At 42.3% G+C, this 17659-nt stretch overlaps 1 protein-coding gene across 1 annotated transcript in view; it reads right to left on the bottom strand.

The window, feature by feature from the left end:
• The window catches only part of LOC126251627 (low-density lipoprotein receptor-related protein 6), a 338123-nt gene that overhangs the window by 17715 nt on the left and 302749 nt on the right, over positions 1 to 17659 (bottom strand). Inside the window, exon 18 of the mRNA XM_049952171.1 lies at positions 3433 to 3621. Coding sequence (XP_049808128.1) covers positions 3433 to 3621 — 189 coding nt within the window. The remainder of the gene's footprint in view (positions 1 to 3432; positions 3622 to 17659) is intronic.

Below are 17659 nucleotides of genomic sequence, written 5' to 3'. Positions count from 1 at the left end.
GGGTTTTAAAAAATAACACAAAAACATGCCTAACAAATTTTTACAACATTTAAACAAACAAATATTGTTATCACCAGAATTTTTAGATTTTTTCGTAGCCTACTGATTTATTCAGTGCGCTATTTGAAACAGTGTCAATGATAATACATTGTGCATCCACTTTTCCAATTTTTGACTTCTTTCTCTAGGCAATCTGTTTACCTTTTTCCTAGGTATTGGGATTCTTTCACTGGTTAAGCAGAATCTTTCTCCATTTTTACATCCACCACATATTTATACTTCTTTTCTATTTATTCAACACAACATTTTTTTTTCCTTTTTTAGTGATCTGACTCCTGAAAATGTCAAATAACACTATCAATCCTATGAACTAATTTTTCTGCCTTGCTTGCTTTCAATCCAATGGACTATGCCATTCGTCATTCTTAATGATGCTTCATTTTCCATCCACTGTCAGTCAGGATTTGAACTTTCACTTCCTTCCTCAACAGACAAGATACAGGTATACAGCAAGTATAAATTACATTACTAACACAATTTATGAAAAATAGGATAGCATTAAGGACTCCTTGAAAGACAGAAAACAATATTTAACACAATGCATACAGATGAGAGTATCTCATTACTAATCTCTGCTACTCTATCAGCAAGCTACTTGAAAATTGCAAATAACCAAAATAGATTTGTTGTTTATCAAGAGAAACATTCATCCTCATCTTTCCCCAGTTCAACAATTGGTAAGCAGGTGTTCTTATTGTGTGCCTCCAAATACTACATTTTCAACAATCACGTTTCTAAAAAAAGTTCCTTAACATGTTAACAACACCCTTAGAAGCCAAAGGGTATGTAATGTGATGTTATTTTGTGTAACAGATGTTTAAAGTTGAGACACTCCAGAACATTCAATGAATACCTTAGGAAAAAATAATTATTTGCGCACTTTTGAAGCTTTACTGCCTACCTTATCCAGAACATCAATGCTGAATTCTGTCAGTCAGTAATTTTTCATAACCAATTAAAAATCATGGTTCACAGTGATATTCATAGGAGCACTTAAATGGCAGGTAGTAACCTTTTATGTGAGTTGAACATGACTGCGAGTCTACTCAGAGTCTGTTTCTAACATACTGTAATTGTTCATTTTTCTGAATAACAATCTTCTTCATGATTTTGATTAACTGGCTTCAATGTTCTTGCAGCTTCATGGTCTGAAAGTATCTGATAAAATTCATCATGTACTCGCGGCAAAAGAGAAAGTAGAGTCTGTAACTCCCTATACTTTGTACATTTTAACTTACTTTATTCATTTCTTATTTCTAGAGCTGGGAAGACACTGACATTTCTGCTGCAACAATGTGCTTTCTCGTTATTAATATTTTGAAAATCTTCCAGCTCTTCATTGAGGGATTCTTTGTAAAACAACATCAAGGGTGACTTCTTTTGAAAATGCAGCCACTGCATTTGTCTCAAGCCGTTCACAGAGTCCTTGAGATAATCACTGTGTCCACTTAGTGTGATGAAATCATTGTCAGTCATTGAATTTCCTGATGGCCTTGGAAATAAGCAATGCCCCTCATCAAGTATAAAAAATTTCAAGTATTTTTCCTGACATCCTTCTCAATAATTCCACAATTTTGATTGCATCTCACCATAAATAATTAATTTTTGAACTACAGTTTAAATGTATTTATTCTGGGTAATGTAAGGCCAGAACTTTACAATGTATTTACTTGACCTTCAGAATTTTCACTAAAAGCTGTGATGTGTTGAACTGATGTGGGCAATTTACTTATGCAGTGCAAAACACAGAAAGCATCCATGAGCAGCTTGACTCTCATGCCAAATGTACATCGTTGCAACTCCAGAGACAAAATCGTGTACACAAAAATTGTGGGTCCACAGCTGTCTTGCATAATACACTTCTGCAAGAGGGAGTGTCTTGGACAGGTCAAAACATATTGCTATTTTTGAACTATCATACTTTGAACATTCTTTGGTCCTGTCTTTTGCTTCACGAGCTGCCTGTGACTTATGCAAATGTAATTCTTATTCAAGAGTCAGCATCTGAACATTTTTGGTTCTCCATGAACCACCAAGTTCTGCAAACTGTTACATGTCACACAATTATCAGTACAAGACGTATGGAAACCCATATTGAAGGCCATATTGAACATAAATCTATAGTAACACTCTTTAATAGTGGGTAAATTATTTTCTGCACAAAACTCTTTATAAACTTCAGACATTTTCCACAGATGGGTCTTATTTTTTATAGTTTAAAAACCATCAATAACATTAATATTATGTAGGAAATAAAAAATAACAATAAATCATGAATAACCAATATAATAATTATAAATTAAATATCTTCTGTTAAACACTCACCAGGAAAACAAAGAGCTGTTTGCTATCACATGGTAGCCAAGAGATACAAGTGCACTTATACCCTTGGACCTCCAAAGAAAATAGGAGATAGTCTTAGCAGTTTTCCTTTCAGCTACTAGATGCCAGCACTATACTGCCTGTTAATTGTATCTATTGGCCACAAAGATTTGTGTCGGCTTTAACAACTAACATCTACACTTACTTCCAAAATTTGTCACTTACACCCCTTGACTTTTAAGGTTCTCTATTTCAGTGCTAAAACACTTAATGAAGAAAGGCGGTGGAGTGGGCAGTAATAATCTCTAAAGTGAAGTGCTGGGTGGCAGATTTGAACCATCATAAACAGAGATGACTATATGCAAGAACAACAACCTGCCACCCAGCATGTTGCATGTTGTCTTACAGGGAGCTGTGATCTCTCCTTTCAATCATGACTTGCACACAATATACAACTTTCCACTGTCATAATATAATACATTAAAAATGTATTTTTGTGTGGAATGTGCGTGCTCATAATTTTGGAGATTCTTACTACAGAACCACAACTGATAATATGTAAGGAAAATGACAACAGCTTATCTCTGCCAGAAGAAGATTCACAATAACCAAGTTGCTACAGATAGTGACCCATAGCTTGTTAATATTACATTTTTCTTTCACATATTGCTATTGCAAAAGTAGCCTCTCTCATGACACATTTTTCAACAGTACTGTCACAAAACATTTTAAAGGTTTATTTTTCAATGAATGAATTACTTTCATCAACACTGTTCATACATTGGAATTTGTATAAAACCAAAAGAAAAGCACAATACTATCAGAAAAGCAGATTTTCTCAACTTTATGTTTTATTTGCAACCTTTCTTCAAGTCACTGTACATAATTTCTTTAGAAATACTCATTAATGAATAGTATATATTGTTATTAATACTCAAATGAAAAATAGAAAACTAATTGTTTGATTAAAATTAATTAAGACAATTTATCAATAACACTGTCACATGTGGTCATAGTTCTCCTGAATTTACATCTACATGAAGGGCTCACCTTTCTCTCCCATCCAACGTAGCTCTCTCTATTCCCTTAGAAGAAGCCCAAAACACCAGGTCATCCAACCTATCAACAGCCAATGCCATTGGATTCTTCACATCTGATGCAATTATAGTTTTCTTTTCACCATCAACACGGGATCGTCTAACACTTGGCTCGGCCCCAACATCAGTCCAAAACAGGAAACTGTAATTCAGGAAAACTTTCAACATCACCACACAGACACAGAGAAGTCACAAATCAATAACAACTATATTTTCTCAGTCTGTAGCTACAATATAATAACAATAACAATAATAGTCCACCCACAATCTATGCTCTGTTATATCTGTTACTAAAGGATTTTGACTATTAGAAATGAAAAAAAAAACTGAATTTCTACAGACCCAGTCTTTTTTATAATTATGATATTATTACCTCTGCTGATAGGGCAGAAAAAGTTATCAGTTCAATGTAAGAGAAATCTGTAGCCAGTGAGGTGAGTTAATGCATACAGTGTGTTTTTCAGGAAATGTTACAAACCACATAGAGCTTGGTACTCCTTGTCAGCAACTTTTGACTGTGAAGCAGATTCTACTCATATTAGAGTGTGGAGTGGCGTCTGGGAACAATTACAAAACATTGTGAATTTTTGCTGGATTTCTGGGCTAAACTTTGGCCAACCAGTTGTTTCTGCAATGTGAGGGCAATCTTTCCAGTCATTCACTAGTTTGCAAAACTACGTTATGAATGGATTGTCAGATGTCATCTTCAAACAGAAAATTGATTTTTGGCTGTAAAGGGATTGTACCGATGGTAATGGCCACAACTAAGAAACAAATCACTCATTCTGCAGTCCCAATGTGGAACAGCTGAGATGCATATTTTAATGCAGGTATCCATGATTTTATGGCTTGTTAGCTGACAGGTAATTATGAGTTTCAATCCTGACTATATAATCATTTATTGGTTGTTATTCAAGGTGACAGTCATTCATCAGATGAGGAAGCTATGAATTAGCTGAAGGAGATGCTGGTCAAATACTTTACCAGATCTACTGAAGTTGGGGAAAACTAGATTGTACACAAGGAAACAGATGTAAAATTTTTCTATGGCTTTCTGTTGCCAAAGTGTCACCACCTGCTGATAGACAGCAACACAGAGATTGTTGGAGGGAATGGAAGAACTAGTGGGCCAAGGTACAAGGACTGCAGGCTTGGCAGCATCAGTGCTCATTTCACATCAGGTCAACATGACCACTGACCCAAATAAACATCACAGGGGCTCCATGAAGAAAGAGCAACTGAAAGCTCTCCTGGACTCATTGCACTAATGGATGGACGGTTTACAGCACACAGAAGCTCTGTAGGGCACTGAGAGAGTTGGAGCAGAATACATAATTGAAAAGCCTGGGTTGCCAGATGTATTGCATGGCCCGATACAGGACGAAGAGCTCTGCTGTAAATACTGAGCAGTGTTCCGGAAGCCGACACTGAAAGTCATTGGTGCCAATGACGAATGCACACCCAACACCACGGTCAATCTGAGAACCATCAGTGTACATGAAGTTACTATCGCGAGGCTGGAGTAGCATCCCTAGGAAGCGAATATAGTACAAGGTGAACACGGGCTGCCACACACGAAGCCAAGGTAGTGAAGGGTTCACACCCATAGGGAAACTCGCAGCTAGTGTGAAGTTAAGCTGCTACAGCAATATCCGAAAGCAAACTCCAAGAGGTAACAGAGAAGAGGGACATGACATGCACTGGTGATCAAAGGAGTCACTGAAGAAGGAGACATAGGATGGGTAGCTAGACATGGCAGACAAATGATACGCGTGTCTGCTGAGGAGAAAAATCACAACTGTATGACAGCAGTTGTTTGGTAGCTTCGGCATACGGACTCTCAACCGGGCTAATGTAAAAGGTGCCAGTGGCCAAACAGATACCATGATGGTGGATTGTATTGAGATGGTATAAGAGGGATAGATGTGCAGATGCATAAATGAAACACCCATTGTCTAGTTATGAACAGACAAGGGACCCGTACAAATGGAGGAGGATGGTCTGATCCGCTCCCGAAGAGGTACCACTAAGGACACATAGGACACTGAGGGACCGTGTACAGTGGGCAGCCAGGGAACATTCATACGAGGACCAAGAAAGTTTCCTATCGAGCATGAGCCCCAGGAATTTGATAGTTTCAATGAACAGAAGAGGAACAGGCCCAATATGTAAAGATTGCACCACCAGAAATTCATACAAATGGTTTTGTCAGTGAAAGAAAAATGCACTGACGACGCTCCACAAGTAGGCGATCAAGACAATGCTGAAGGAAGACGCTGCTCAAGGAGACAAGTCCGTGGAGAAATGCAATAAATGGCAAAATCGTGAACGAAAAGGGAGCCACAGATGCCCAGCGGAAGACAGGACATAATAGGTTTAATGGCAATAGCAAAGAGGACAACGCTCAGGATGGAACCCTGAGGCACGCCGTTTTCCTGGATAAAGCTGTCCAACAAGGCAGAAACCACAAATACCTTGAAAACTTGGTCTTTTAAAAATTCCTGAATGAAATGTGGCATGCAGCCTCAGAAGCCCCCAGGTGTACGGAGTACTGAGGATACCTGTCCTCCAGCAAGTATCATGGGCTTTCTCCAAATTGAGAAACATGACCATAGTCTGGTATTTCCAGAGAAAACCACTCAGGACATGGGCTGACAAAGTGACGAGATGGTCAACTGCAGAACAGTGCACTAAAATCCACATTGTGCAGCGATTAGTTATTTGTGAGACTTGAGGCACTGGCATGTACCATACATTCCATCACCTTGCAAACATAGCTGGTGAGAGAAATGGGGTGGTAATTAGAAGGAAGGTATTTGTCCTTACCAGCTTTCGATATGGGTATGATAGTGGCTTCATGCCAGCCTCGAGGAAATGGCCTCTGCCCAGAGGAAGTTGCACATATGGAGAGGAAAGTGCTTGCCTGCAAGAGAAAGGTTCTGCAACATCTGAATGTGAACATCGTCCAGCCGTGGGGTGGACAATAGGGATAAAGTGAGAGTATGATCTAGCTCACTCATAGTACAGGTGGTATTGTAGCGCTAATGATTCTGAGAAGAGAAGGGTATTGCCGGAGAGTCCTCCACTCATTTCCAACGGAGGAAGGCAGGATGATGGTGGATGGAGCTTGAAATCTCTGCAAAATAGTGGCCCAAAGTATTGGAGATAGCAACAGGGTCTGCTATGACATCGTTGGCTATGGACGGTTGGGCCAGAAATTGGGGAATAGATCTTGGCCCCAGAGACCCGCTGGAGGCTGACCCACATTATGGAAGAGGGTGTGGAACTGGTAAAAGAACTAGTAAAGGAAATACAGCTAGCTTCTTTGCTATCCCAAAGAACGTGATGACACTATGCGTGCAATTGTTTATAAGGAATGCAGTTTGCCATCGTAGGATGACTTAAGAATGCAGAGAGTATGTCTCAGTGCGCAAACTGCACTGCGGCATACCTCAGTCCACCAGTGGAGAGTGACACGGTGCGGTAAAGAGGAAGTGCGAGGTATTTTGGCATAACCACAAGCACCGGCACAAAGATGAAGAATGCAAGAGCAGAGAAGGCTGTGAGATGACGTCAGCCAATAGTATGCTGACTAGGACGGCACCACGACCCAGAGCAGCCTCGAGCTGAAGCGAATATAAGTGCCGCTCCTGGCAGCCTTGGCTGCACAGTAGTAGACCCGGCACTACAAGAGGCCATAGAAAAGTGTCATCCTAACTGTTATACTGAGTCTTGTGCCATATATCAATTGCTTACATAGGCATTGTATATATCAAAGGACAGTGATTATTTGCATGTCGCCCATCGCTTGCGACACATACTTGTAAGTCAAAGTTAAGTATTGTCAATCTATTTTAGTGTAATAGAAACCATTAATGTGATTTGCTTGAATTGTTTTTTAGCTATCTGAGAAAGTAGCATTTGCTTGAATTGTTGTTTAGCTATCCGAGAAAGCAGCATCCTTTAGGCACCCTATAAGAGATGAGTGGGCAGGACCCTACATTGGCGATAAGGAGTTATAAACAAACCCGACCCCTGATGGCCATGGAATTTTTGTTTTAGTGTTTGCTGGTGCCTTAATTCTTTCTTGTCTTTACTTTGCAGAGGCGTTTACTTGATTTAACTGACTCTTATCATTTTTGCTAATCAGGGTTTTCAGGTGGGTGCTGCAGAAATTTTCTTTGCTTTTAGTCCTTATTTTGCTTGCTTGCTTGCCTGCCTTGTCTGGTTGCTTGTTGCATTTGTCTCTTCCAAAATGCCCAACCCACCTAACCCGCACCCCTGCTCAGGCACGACAGCCACAAGCGTTGGATGCCATATGAGCTAATGCAGATGTTTCAGTTTCAGATGCAGCATATCTCCAACATGCTCAACACGATGCAGCAGCTACTAGCCAATGCTGCGCGCCTGACAGAACAAGCACCACCTACAGTAACACCTTCTGCTATATCGTCTTTTTGACAATTTTGTGAACAACAAGAGGAATGGCTCCTGTGGTTGTCCCAATCTGAAGTTCGTGTCATCGTTCACAATGTACCAGCTACCGTGAAACTTCCCTATCTATTATTGACAGCACGAAGTACAATGTTCCGCCTACTTTTTCCTAATGCCACTCTGAGTGAACTTGTTATGAACAGGTGACACAGTTGTTAACTGACTATTATGAACCAACAAGTGAATGTACTAGCAGCTACGCATCAATTCTTTACTTGAAAAAAACAGTCAGAACAAACTTATCACGAGCAGGTAACAGATTTGCAGGGTATGACAAGTACATGCAAATTCAAATGCGTTTGTGGTGCTTTATATTCAGACGTTGCGTGATGCGATCGCGTACGATGTAACTGATGTCAAACTTGGAGTACAGCTTTTGAAACAGTCCGATCCATTTCAGCCGATAGTGCAAATACTAGATCAGTACAATTCAGGTGCCCTGTTGGCTGATAAATTTGAGCATGCGGCTATTTGTCGGGTTGAGTCCCTTGGTTGCGATCAGCCCCTTCCACGGCAGCTTGCGCTAGCCCAGCTAGCTCGCCGCGCTACTTAAGCAGTTCGCTAAACAGGTGGCTACAAGGCGAACAGAATTAAGTCTTGCCCTTGGTGTTATACACAGCACAAATGCCAACCAAGGCTGCCCCTCCCTACAAGTTCACAGTTATGCTTTTGGTAGGAAAGGACATGAACCATCTGTATGTTTCCAATGGACAAAAAATGGACAAAACATAACAATTCGGCCCACTCACAAAAATCTAGTCACGTGGCCCATGTCATTAATGCAGTATATTCAACGTCTGCAACACGCATTAGCAAAACTAGCAAGCGTGCAGTTTCTTCAGTGATATGCCAGTCAAACAAACTTTTTGTTCAATTACTTCTTTGTGGGAAAGTGGGAAATTTCAGTTGGACATGGGTGCCTCTGTCACTTTGCTAAATCATCACACATACGAACTGTTAAGCTCCCCACACCTGCATAAAAGTTGCACACGACTGACAGCTTATAATGGACACTACATTCTCGATCTCGGAAAATGTACATTGCCTGCCATGTATTGCTCACATATGCGAATAGTGACTTTTACAGTGATACCTACAATCAAGTGAGTGTGAGAACACATTTGGTCCTGAGTCTTTTGATTTGTTTGGCTTTAACATTCAGGACAATGTGTCATCAGTGTCTACATTCAATGCAAAAAGACAGTGTAGCTAGCTTAATAAAAGATTCCTGGAACTCTTTTCTGAAGGTTTAGGCAAGGCTAACAATTTTGTTGCATATATTACTCTGAAAGACACTGCTCAGTCAAAATTATGCCAGGTCAGAACTGTTCCCATTGCATTATGGGACAAAGTCGCTGCTGAACTTAAAAAATTTCAAGACAGCATAGCTATTACGTCCATACAAGTAAGTCAAAGGGCAAATCCACAATTTTTGCTCCCCAAATCTTCAGGTTGCATTCACCTCTGCACTGACTGTAAGTCTACAGTCAACCCACAAACTGTCACTGATACTCATCCATTGCCACGCCCAGAGGATCTCATGGACAGGTTAAGCACTGGACGCTACTTTTCAAAAATTGGTTTGTGGGACGCATATCTTCAATTACCACTCGATGAAGAAACTCAAAAAGCGTGTGTAGTAAATACTCATTTGTGTTTGTTTAAATATTTGCATTTGCCTTTTGGCAGTGTTTCTGCTACTGCCTTTTTCCACCTATACTTGGAACAGCTGACTGCGTAAGAGCCAAACTGTTCAAACTATTTGGACGATATTGTCACAGCAGGTTGTACACCTGAAGAACATTGCAAATTTGCATGTTTTGTTTTGTGTGTTATCTGAGGTGGGAATAAAGTGTAGACTGGACAAGTGTGATTTTTTGAAACCTGAGTTGCAGTATCTTCGTCATAACATAAACAGTCAAGGTGTGCATCCTCTTCAGTCGCATGTGTTAGCCATACGAGATTTGCCAGTTCCTCGCAATGTCACAGAATTGCAGTCAGTTTTAGGGAACAAGAACTATTATATTCATTTCATACCGAATGCTGCACAAATCTTGGCTAGCTTGCATTGCAAGAATGTCCCTTTTGTTTGGACAGATGAATGACAAGTAGTTTTTCAAGAACATAAAAAATGCATTGCTCAGTGATCGATGCTTAGTTCACGTTGATCCTGACAAACTCGTTGTGTTGTATTACAAGTTGATGCTTCTGCTGTATCTTCTTGTCACATCAATGCTCAGGATTATGCATTGCTTCAATCATTTTTGCTGAACTATGCAAAAATTACACAGGCCATAGAAGGTGATTCAGATCTGAACACTTTGCTAACATGCATTTGCACATCTTGGTCCCATTCCTTGCATAGCATAAAGAACTCTGTAGTGTGCCGATACTTTGCATGTCGGCATAGCCTCGCTGAGATTCTTGTACAAAATGACAGTGGACAGTCACATGTGTTGATCCCTAAAACTTTGCAAAAAGAAGTGTTGCAGTTACTTCACCAAGGACATAAGGGATTGTTAGTATGAAATAGTTAGTGCTTCGACACTGTACTTGGCAGGGTGTGGATGTCGAAATAGAACAGTTGACATCACAGTGTCACGTATGTGCGTAAAATCAGTCCACTCCGCCACATAAATTCTCTGCTTGGCCTAAGTCACAATCACCATGGCAATGTGTGCACATAGACTTTGCAGGACCTTTTTGGAACACTCGTTGCTTGACTGTGGTTGACTCGTATAGCAATTTTCCTTTTGCTGTGTCAATGAGCTCGACAACATCACATAACATAATTCAGGTGTTGTCCTCTATTTTTTACCTCAAAGGTTTACCTGAAGTCATAGTGTCTGACAATGGCCCTCAGTTCATGTCAAATGAATCAAACACTCTGTGAGCACAATGGCACACAGCATCTAACAAGTGCACTGTTCCATCCACAGTCAAACGGCGATGCGGAATATCTTGTCAGAACATTCAGCAAGCAGATGGCCAAACTTTGCTCCGCACACACCATGAATCAAGCATTGCAACTGTTTCTTGCCTCCTATCATTCGCACCCATGAGATGGACCATCACCGGCGAAATTGCTTCATGGCTGCTGCCATTGGACACTGCTCCACCTGCTCCACCCTCCTCAGCATCCAGCAGTGAACGAAGGCCACAAGTATAGCTTTGCGCCACATGATATTGTATTTTACAGGGAATTTAGTGGCAGCAGATGGTCTGAGCGAGGCGAGATCGTCCCTTCCCATGGCACCATCGAAATCAAAACTTTGCTTCTATCATGTACATGATAATCTTTCAGTATCTCTTCCCCCTGATTTTTGGATAAAAAAAAATGGCTCTGAGCACTATGGGACTTAACTGCTGAGATCATCAGTTCCCCTAGAACTTAGAACTATGTAAACCCAACAAACCTAAGGGCATCACATACATCCATGCCTGAGGCAGGAATTGAACCTGCGACTGTAGCGGTCGCGCGGTTCTAGACTGTAGCGCCTAGAACCACTCGGTCACTCCGGCCGGCTTTTTGGATACTGAGGACAGCGCGACCACAGCAGCCACCAGAGGGTGACATCACTGTACCCTTCTGGTAATTTTCCGGGGGACGTTTCCACCAGAGCAAAGGCCAGAGGGCAGGGTACGACCAGAAGCTTGATGAGCCCTGCAGGCACAGCTTCCGGTCCAGCAATATGCCCACACTCCTGCCTCCCCCGCCACGGTTGCACTCCCTACATGACAGTCCATCACTTTGGGGGAGGAGGAATTTTCTGGCGTACCCACAAGCACCGGCACGAAGATGAACTTACTTTACTTTTTCGTGTCCGGAAACTACAATTTGTTTGCCCAATATTGGGCAATGTCCAATACTGCTTCTTTAGCCAGCCATAGATCGTCGAGGGTGCATCTGTGCGGGCAGGTTGGGCATTGTAGGAGATGTTCCATGTCCTGTCGAGTGCCGCAGTCGCATTTGTCGTCATTTTCGTTCAACAAACCCCATTTGATCAGATTAGATTTCACAGGAGCCACCCCAGTTCTGATGCGGTTAAGCATTCTCCAGGTTTTCCAATCACCAGAAACGCCGCTTGGTGGGTCCTCTCTTAGTGGATAGTAGATGGGGGGGGCTCATCTAAGGCGCAACTTATGAAACGGCGTCTGGATTTGAGTCTGCTGGGGCCACACTCTAGGCCAAATATTGAGTGACGAGCATCAAAGGTTTGTTTTAGCTTCTCGGTATGTTCATGGGCTTTCCTACGTGAGTCAGGGTTTGTGAAACCTGCAACCCTGTAAAGATTTTCTATGGGGGTAGGTTTCATGCAGCCTGTCACTATCCTGCATGTTTCATTCAAGCTAATATCTACCTTTTTTGCGTGGGCGGATCTGCACCATACCGGGCAGGCATATTCTGCAGTTGAGAAGCACAAAGCTTGGGCTGAAGTTCTGACCATGGTAGGTTTGGCACCCCATTTGCTGTTGGACAGCTTTCTTATTAGGGAATTTTGTGCTTCTACTTTTTTGCGTGTTTTTTCGCAATGATATTTGTATGTCAATGTTCTGTCCAGCATGACGCCCAGGTAGGTGGGAGTATCTGTGTGTTCTAGTAATGTCCCATCCCAGGTAACATTGAGCCTGTACTTTGCCTGCCTCGAGTTCAGATGGAATGCACTCACTTGAGTTTTGGAGGGATTGGGTTTTAGAGAATTCTTTTTGTAGTAGGTTGACATTACAGAAAGGGCGGTTTCTAGTTTCTCCTCGATGGCTTCAAACCTGTTGCCTTGAACTGTTACTGCCAGGTCGTCTGCATATACAAAAGTTTTGGTTTTGTCTGGAGTTGGTTGGTCATTTGTATATATGTTGAATAGGACTGGCGCCAACACACTCCCTTGGGCGAGCCCATTTTTCTGATTCCGCCATCGACTCTTTTTCCCCTCAAGCATTACGAAAAACTGTCTATTTTGGAGCAGGGATTCGATTATCTTGACTAGGTGGTAGTCTTTCAGGGTCTCGTAGATTTTATGCAGTAGTGTCCGGTGATGTACTGTATCATAGGCGGAACTTAGGTCAACTAGTGCCAGCCCGGTCATTAGTTTATTCTCAAACCCATCCTCGATATGTTCCGTCAATGCTAGACTTTGACTGGTACAGGACTTTCCAGGTCTAAAACCTGCTTGGTGTGGAATTAGCTTCGAGTCAACGATCTTCTCTATTCTGTTGAGGATCAATCTTTCATAGAGCTTAAACAGATGGCAGAGAAGGGTTATGGGTCGATAACTCTTCGGAGACTCTGGGTCCTTCCCGGGTTTAAGGAGAGCCACCACTTTTGACTTCCTCCACAGTTTCGGGATTTGAAAGGTTTCACGGCACATGTTAAAAAGTCCAAGTATCCAGTCCCTGGCGCCAAGGCCGAAGTTTTTAATCTGTTCCACGCAAATATCATCAAACCCAGCGGCTTTCCCATTCTTCATGGTATTTATGCCATTGTTCAACTCTCTCATGGTAAATGGTTTCTGGAAGTTGGTGTTTTCCGTTGGCAGTAGGCGTGTGATTTTGGTTTTCTAACGTTTGGAGTTGAACTTGCCGTTTAGAAGGAGTTGGTTGGCCACCTGGTTTGGAGTTACGTTGGCCGGGGCCTTGCTTAGCCTTGGGTCACCATCCAGTTTCTTAATCAGGTTCCAGGCTATTTTGCTACTGTGGGACATATCCATTCTTTCTAGGGTTGCTATCCACTTCTTCTCGCGTGCCTCGCTGAGGGCTGACATTAAAGCTGTGCCACAGGTGATGGTTTCGTCGCTGAATGGGTCTTCCGCGAACAATACTTGATACTTCTCCAGGATGTCCTTTGAGGCATTTGAGAGCCCTGGGATATAGTGTTGTCTGCAACCCCTAGGAATATATTGTCTAGATACCTTTCGCAAAGTCTCAACAAAGGTAAGGTAATTATTTGGTGTTGGGGTCAGACTGGCTAATTCCTCATCCAGCGCTTGGGAATATTCTGACCACCTAGCCTTTTTAAAGTTGAATCTCCTACGGAAAGGTATTTTGGTTGTTTTGATTGTTGAGTAGACTTGGATTCCAATAGGTCGATGTTGTGTCTTTGGGATTGCATCATATACTCTTTTGCAGCAGGTGTTGTAGATGTTCCAGCTGACGAAGCAAATATAGGGATTGTAACCTCGCTTCCAAATTTTGCTGTTGAAGGAGCAGGGGAGCTTGGGGTCATGGAGAAGTGAGAGGTTATTTGCCTCGGCCCATTGTTCTAGCAGCTGACCATTGGCGTCTGTCTCGTCGTAGCCCCAGGTGGTGAAGATGAAGAACGTAAGAGCATGAAGGCTGTGAGACGACGTCAGCCAATAGCACGCAGACTAGGGCAGCACCACAATAGAAGCAGCCTGTAGCCGAAGAGAATGTAAGCGTTGCTCCTGCCAGCCTCGGCCGCACAGTGGAAGACAGACAGTAGTAGATCTGGCACTAAAAGAGGCCATAGAAGAGTGTCATCCTAACGTTATACTGAGACTCGTGCCATAAATCAATCGCTTACCTGAACAATGTACACAGCAAACGACATTCATTATTTGCATGGCACCCATCGCTTGCAACACATACTTGTAAGTCAAAGTTAAGTACTGTCAATCTATTTTAGTGTAATAAAAACCATTAATGTGATTTCCTTGAATTGTTGTTTAGCTACCCATGAAAGCAGCAACCTTGAGGCACCCTAAAAGAGACCAGTGCGCATCACCCTACACGAGGAATGGAATGTTCTGTGGCGGTAAAGATAATGCTAGTAATATATTCTACCTAGGAATAACAGTCGAAGAAATTTTGTTCATCGTAGGTTGCCACAGAGGAATAAAGCTTCTAGTTGGCATTAGAAAACTGCAATTTGTGTGTGCACGTAAGTGGGGTAGGAGTCAGCAAACGGATAGCAGTCAGGAAATGGTTGCTCAAGTACTTGTCCTTGGGGGGAAGATCAAAGCGGACCAAAAAGAAATGAGAGAGCTCAAAGCGGTCGTGAGGAGACAATTTTGTTTCCTGGAGGCAGAGAACAAGTGGATGTGTATTTCCAAGAGCAGCCGTAATACCTCTTTGTTGGATCTATGGCAACAAACGTTCCAACGGAGGAGAGACACGACGAGAAAAGGGGAGGAGGGAAAAACTGAAGGGATGTCACCTTAGCGGCTGCTGAGTGCCAGTTTTTGAAGACTCACTTCTACAGGACGCAGAGGCTGGAGGATACTGGTCCATGAGATCTACAGAGGTGTCGGCATTCTCCCTCTGTCAAACTGCAGATTCCAGGGCAGAAAAATGGTTGGCGGTGTGCACCGGCGACAGAGATCAGCCGGGTATCTCGTGGCAACACTGTTGAAGAGGATCTCTTAGTCTGTGAAGTTTGGTGGCTTGTCGCACAGCTGGAGGAGGGGACGGGGTTGCTACAGTGACAATGGGTGATTTTACCATCACAGTGCTGAATTTGAGGTAGCATGTCTGCGTGGCCATGTGCTTCATGGAGTGAGATGTAGCAAGAACAGTACTGTAAGTGCCGGATGGCAGAATGCAAGGTTTCCAGCTAGCCAACAACTTGTGGGCAGCAGGATAAGGCACCTTTTCCTTCACCCAGATCTCCCGAATGACCCACTCATCGAGATACATAGGACAATCTCGGACGGAGGCTGCATGGTCGCCATTGCAATTGATACAGTGGGGAGAAGGAGGCAGACAATTGCCCTCGTGAGCATCCCTACCGCAGGTTACACAACTGAAGGGGTTTCAACAAGACATTCAAGTGTGGTTGTAACAGTGACACTGGTAGCAGCACGAGGGGTTCAGAATGTGTGGTCAGCCTGTAATAACTTCATAGCCTGCTTGGGTCTCGGATGGAAGAACCACTCCATCAAAAGTGAGATAAAGAGTAAGTGTGGGCACTAAGGATGCATCTAGCTTTTTTATCACCCGATGGATTGCAATGATGCCCTGATCAGAGAGGTACATTTGGATTTGTGCCTCGGTCAGACCATTGAGCAGCCTAATGTAAATAACATCACGAAAAGAATTCAGTATTTGATGGGCCTTGACACGAACAGGATAGTCATGGAGGAGCGAAGCTACATGCAGTAGTTGTGCTTGAGAATCAGAAGTAGTCTCCAAAAACAAAGTGCCATTGCGTAAACAAGAGCAAGATTTCACAGGGCTGGCAATTGCATCATCTCCTTTCTGAATAATAAACGGATTTAGCGTAGCAAAGGACTGACAGGCTTCAGTACATGCAACCATGAGGAACTGTGGTGCAGCTGGAAGGGTCTTTGAATCATTAGCCTCATTCCACTGACTTTAAGTAAATGTTTATGGTGAAGATGATGATTGGTTGATTGTGAGAAAATCCCTCATGATTTCCAGCGTCTCCGATGGTGCGCCCCTTCCAACTGGGCACCCCCCCCCCCTCAGTGGAGGGGAGTGTGATTGTTCACACCTCAGGTCACACCTGACAGAGGGACCAACTGGCAATTTGGGAAGGTAGCAGCTCAGGCAGTCACCCCTCCCTGGGCCTGGCGTGTTCCAGGGGGTATGTGCAAATCCTACCTATTAACCCAGGGCTGGGAATTACACATTACCCAGTCACCTGTTATGTGTCAGATGCATGGGCCAGCCTTCAGGAGCACACAGGGAGGAAGAAGAAAAAGATGAACCTCAAACACCAAAGCAAAGGAGGGATAGGAGCCAAGGAATGAAGAAAGAAACAAAGAACGAAAAAACAGTGGAGGGTCTGTTCTACTGTCAGGCTACTGAAAATGCACAACTTATACTAATTAACTGATATCTAATTGCTATTTTTATGAAAAATGCTCTTCTTTTTTATTTCTAATTACTGCACAAGTAAGTTTAGTTTACATTGCAAATATAAATCCTTAATTACTGATATATTATGAGATTGTTTAAATTTTTAAAAGAATTCCAAATTAAATTCTTTTTCATCCTTATTTATTTTACTGTTCACGGAAATGTTTATGTTTAAAATTTTGGAAGGACTGGGAATCAAAACTGCAACACACAAATGGTAGGCAAGCATTCTACCTCACAGCTGCATGACCTATGGAGAAAAATTGATCTTGCTTTAACATATTAAAGATGGTCCGAAAACTTCGAAGTTGATTTTCTCAAGAACTTTTGAGATTCCCACTGAACTAATTTGGGGAATTAATATTTGAGTTCTGAACTTCAAGTACTATAAATATAAAAATTTCGAAAATCAGTTTCCCGTGTGGTTCCCTTGTAAGATAGGATAACAGTATAGTTACATTTTCCAATTGGAACCAATGTCCAGAAACTCCTAACCACCAACTGGAAGTCTTAACATTGGCCACACAGAATAAGACTCAATGGCATTGCGTGGTTTCACTTTGAGGATATGAATAACACAAGTGCATGTTTGGTTGTTGTTTTGCTCATTTGGTCTCTGGAGCTGTGGGTTGCTAGAATTTGCACAGTGCTTCATTAGCTTACAGCAGGAATCTTAGAGCTACTGCTTACTATTGAGTTTTGGATGGTAGTAAATGAGAGAGGAATTGAGGAACAGGCGCGGTGGCTGCCTCTCAGGTGAAAAAAGACTGAAATAAATTCATTAGAGTCAGAAATTGTGAAACTATGAATGGAGAGAGAGACCAGGAAAATGTAGTAAAACCATTTAACTA

This window comes from Schistocerca nitens, chromosome 4 (assembly GCF_023898315.1).
Source record: "Schistocerca nitens isolate TAMUIC-IGC-003100 chromosome 4, iqSchNite1.1, whole genome shotgun sequence".
NCBI lineage: Eukaryota > Metazoa > Arthropoda > Insecta > Orthoptera > Acrididae > Schistocerca > Schistocerca nitens.
The sequence above is the reverse complement of the archived record's forward strand: the minus strand, read 5'-3'. Positions and strand labels throughout refer to the sequence as shown.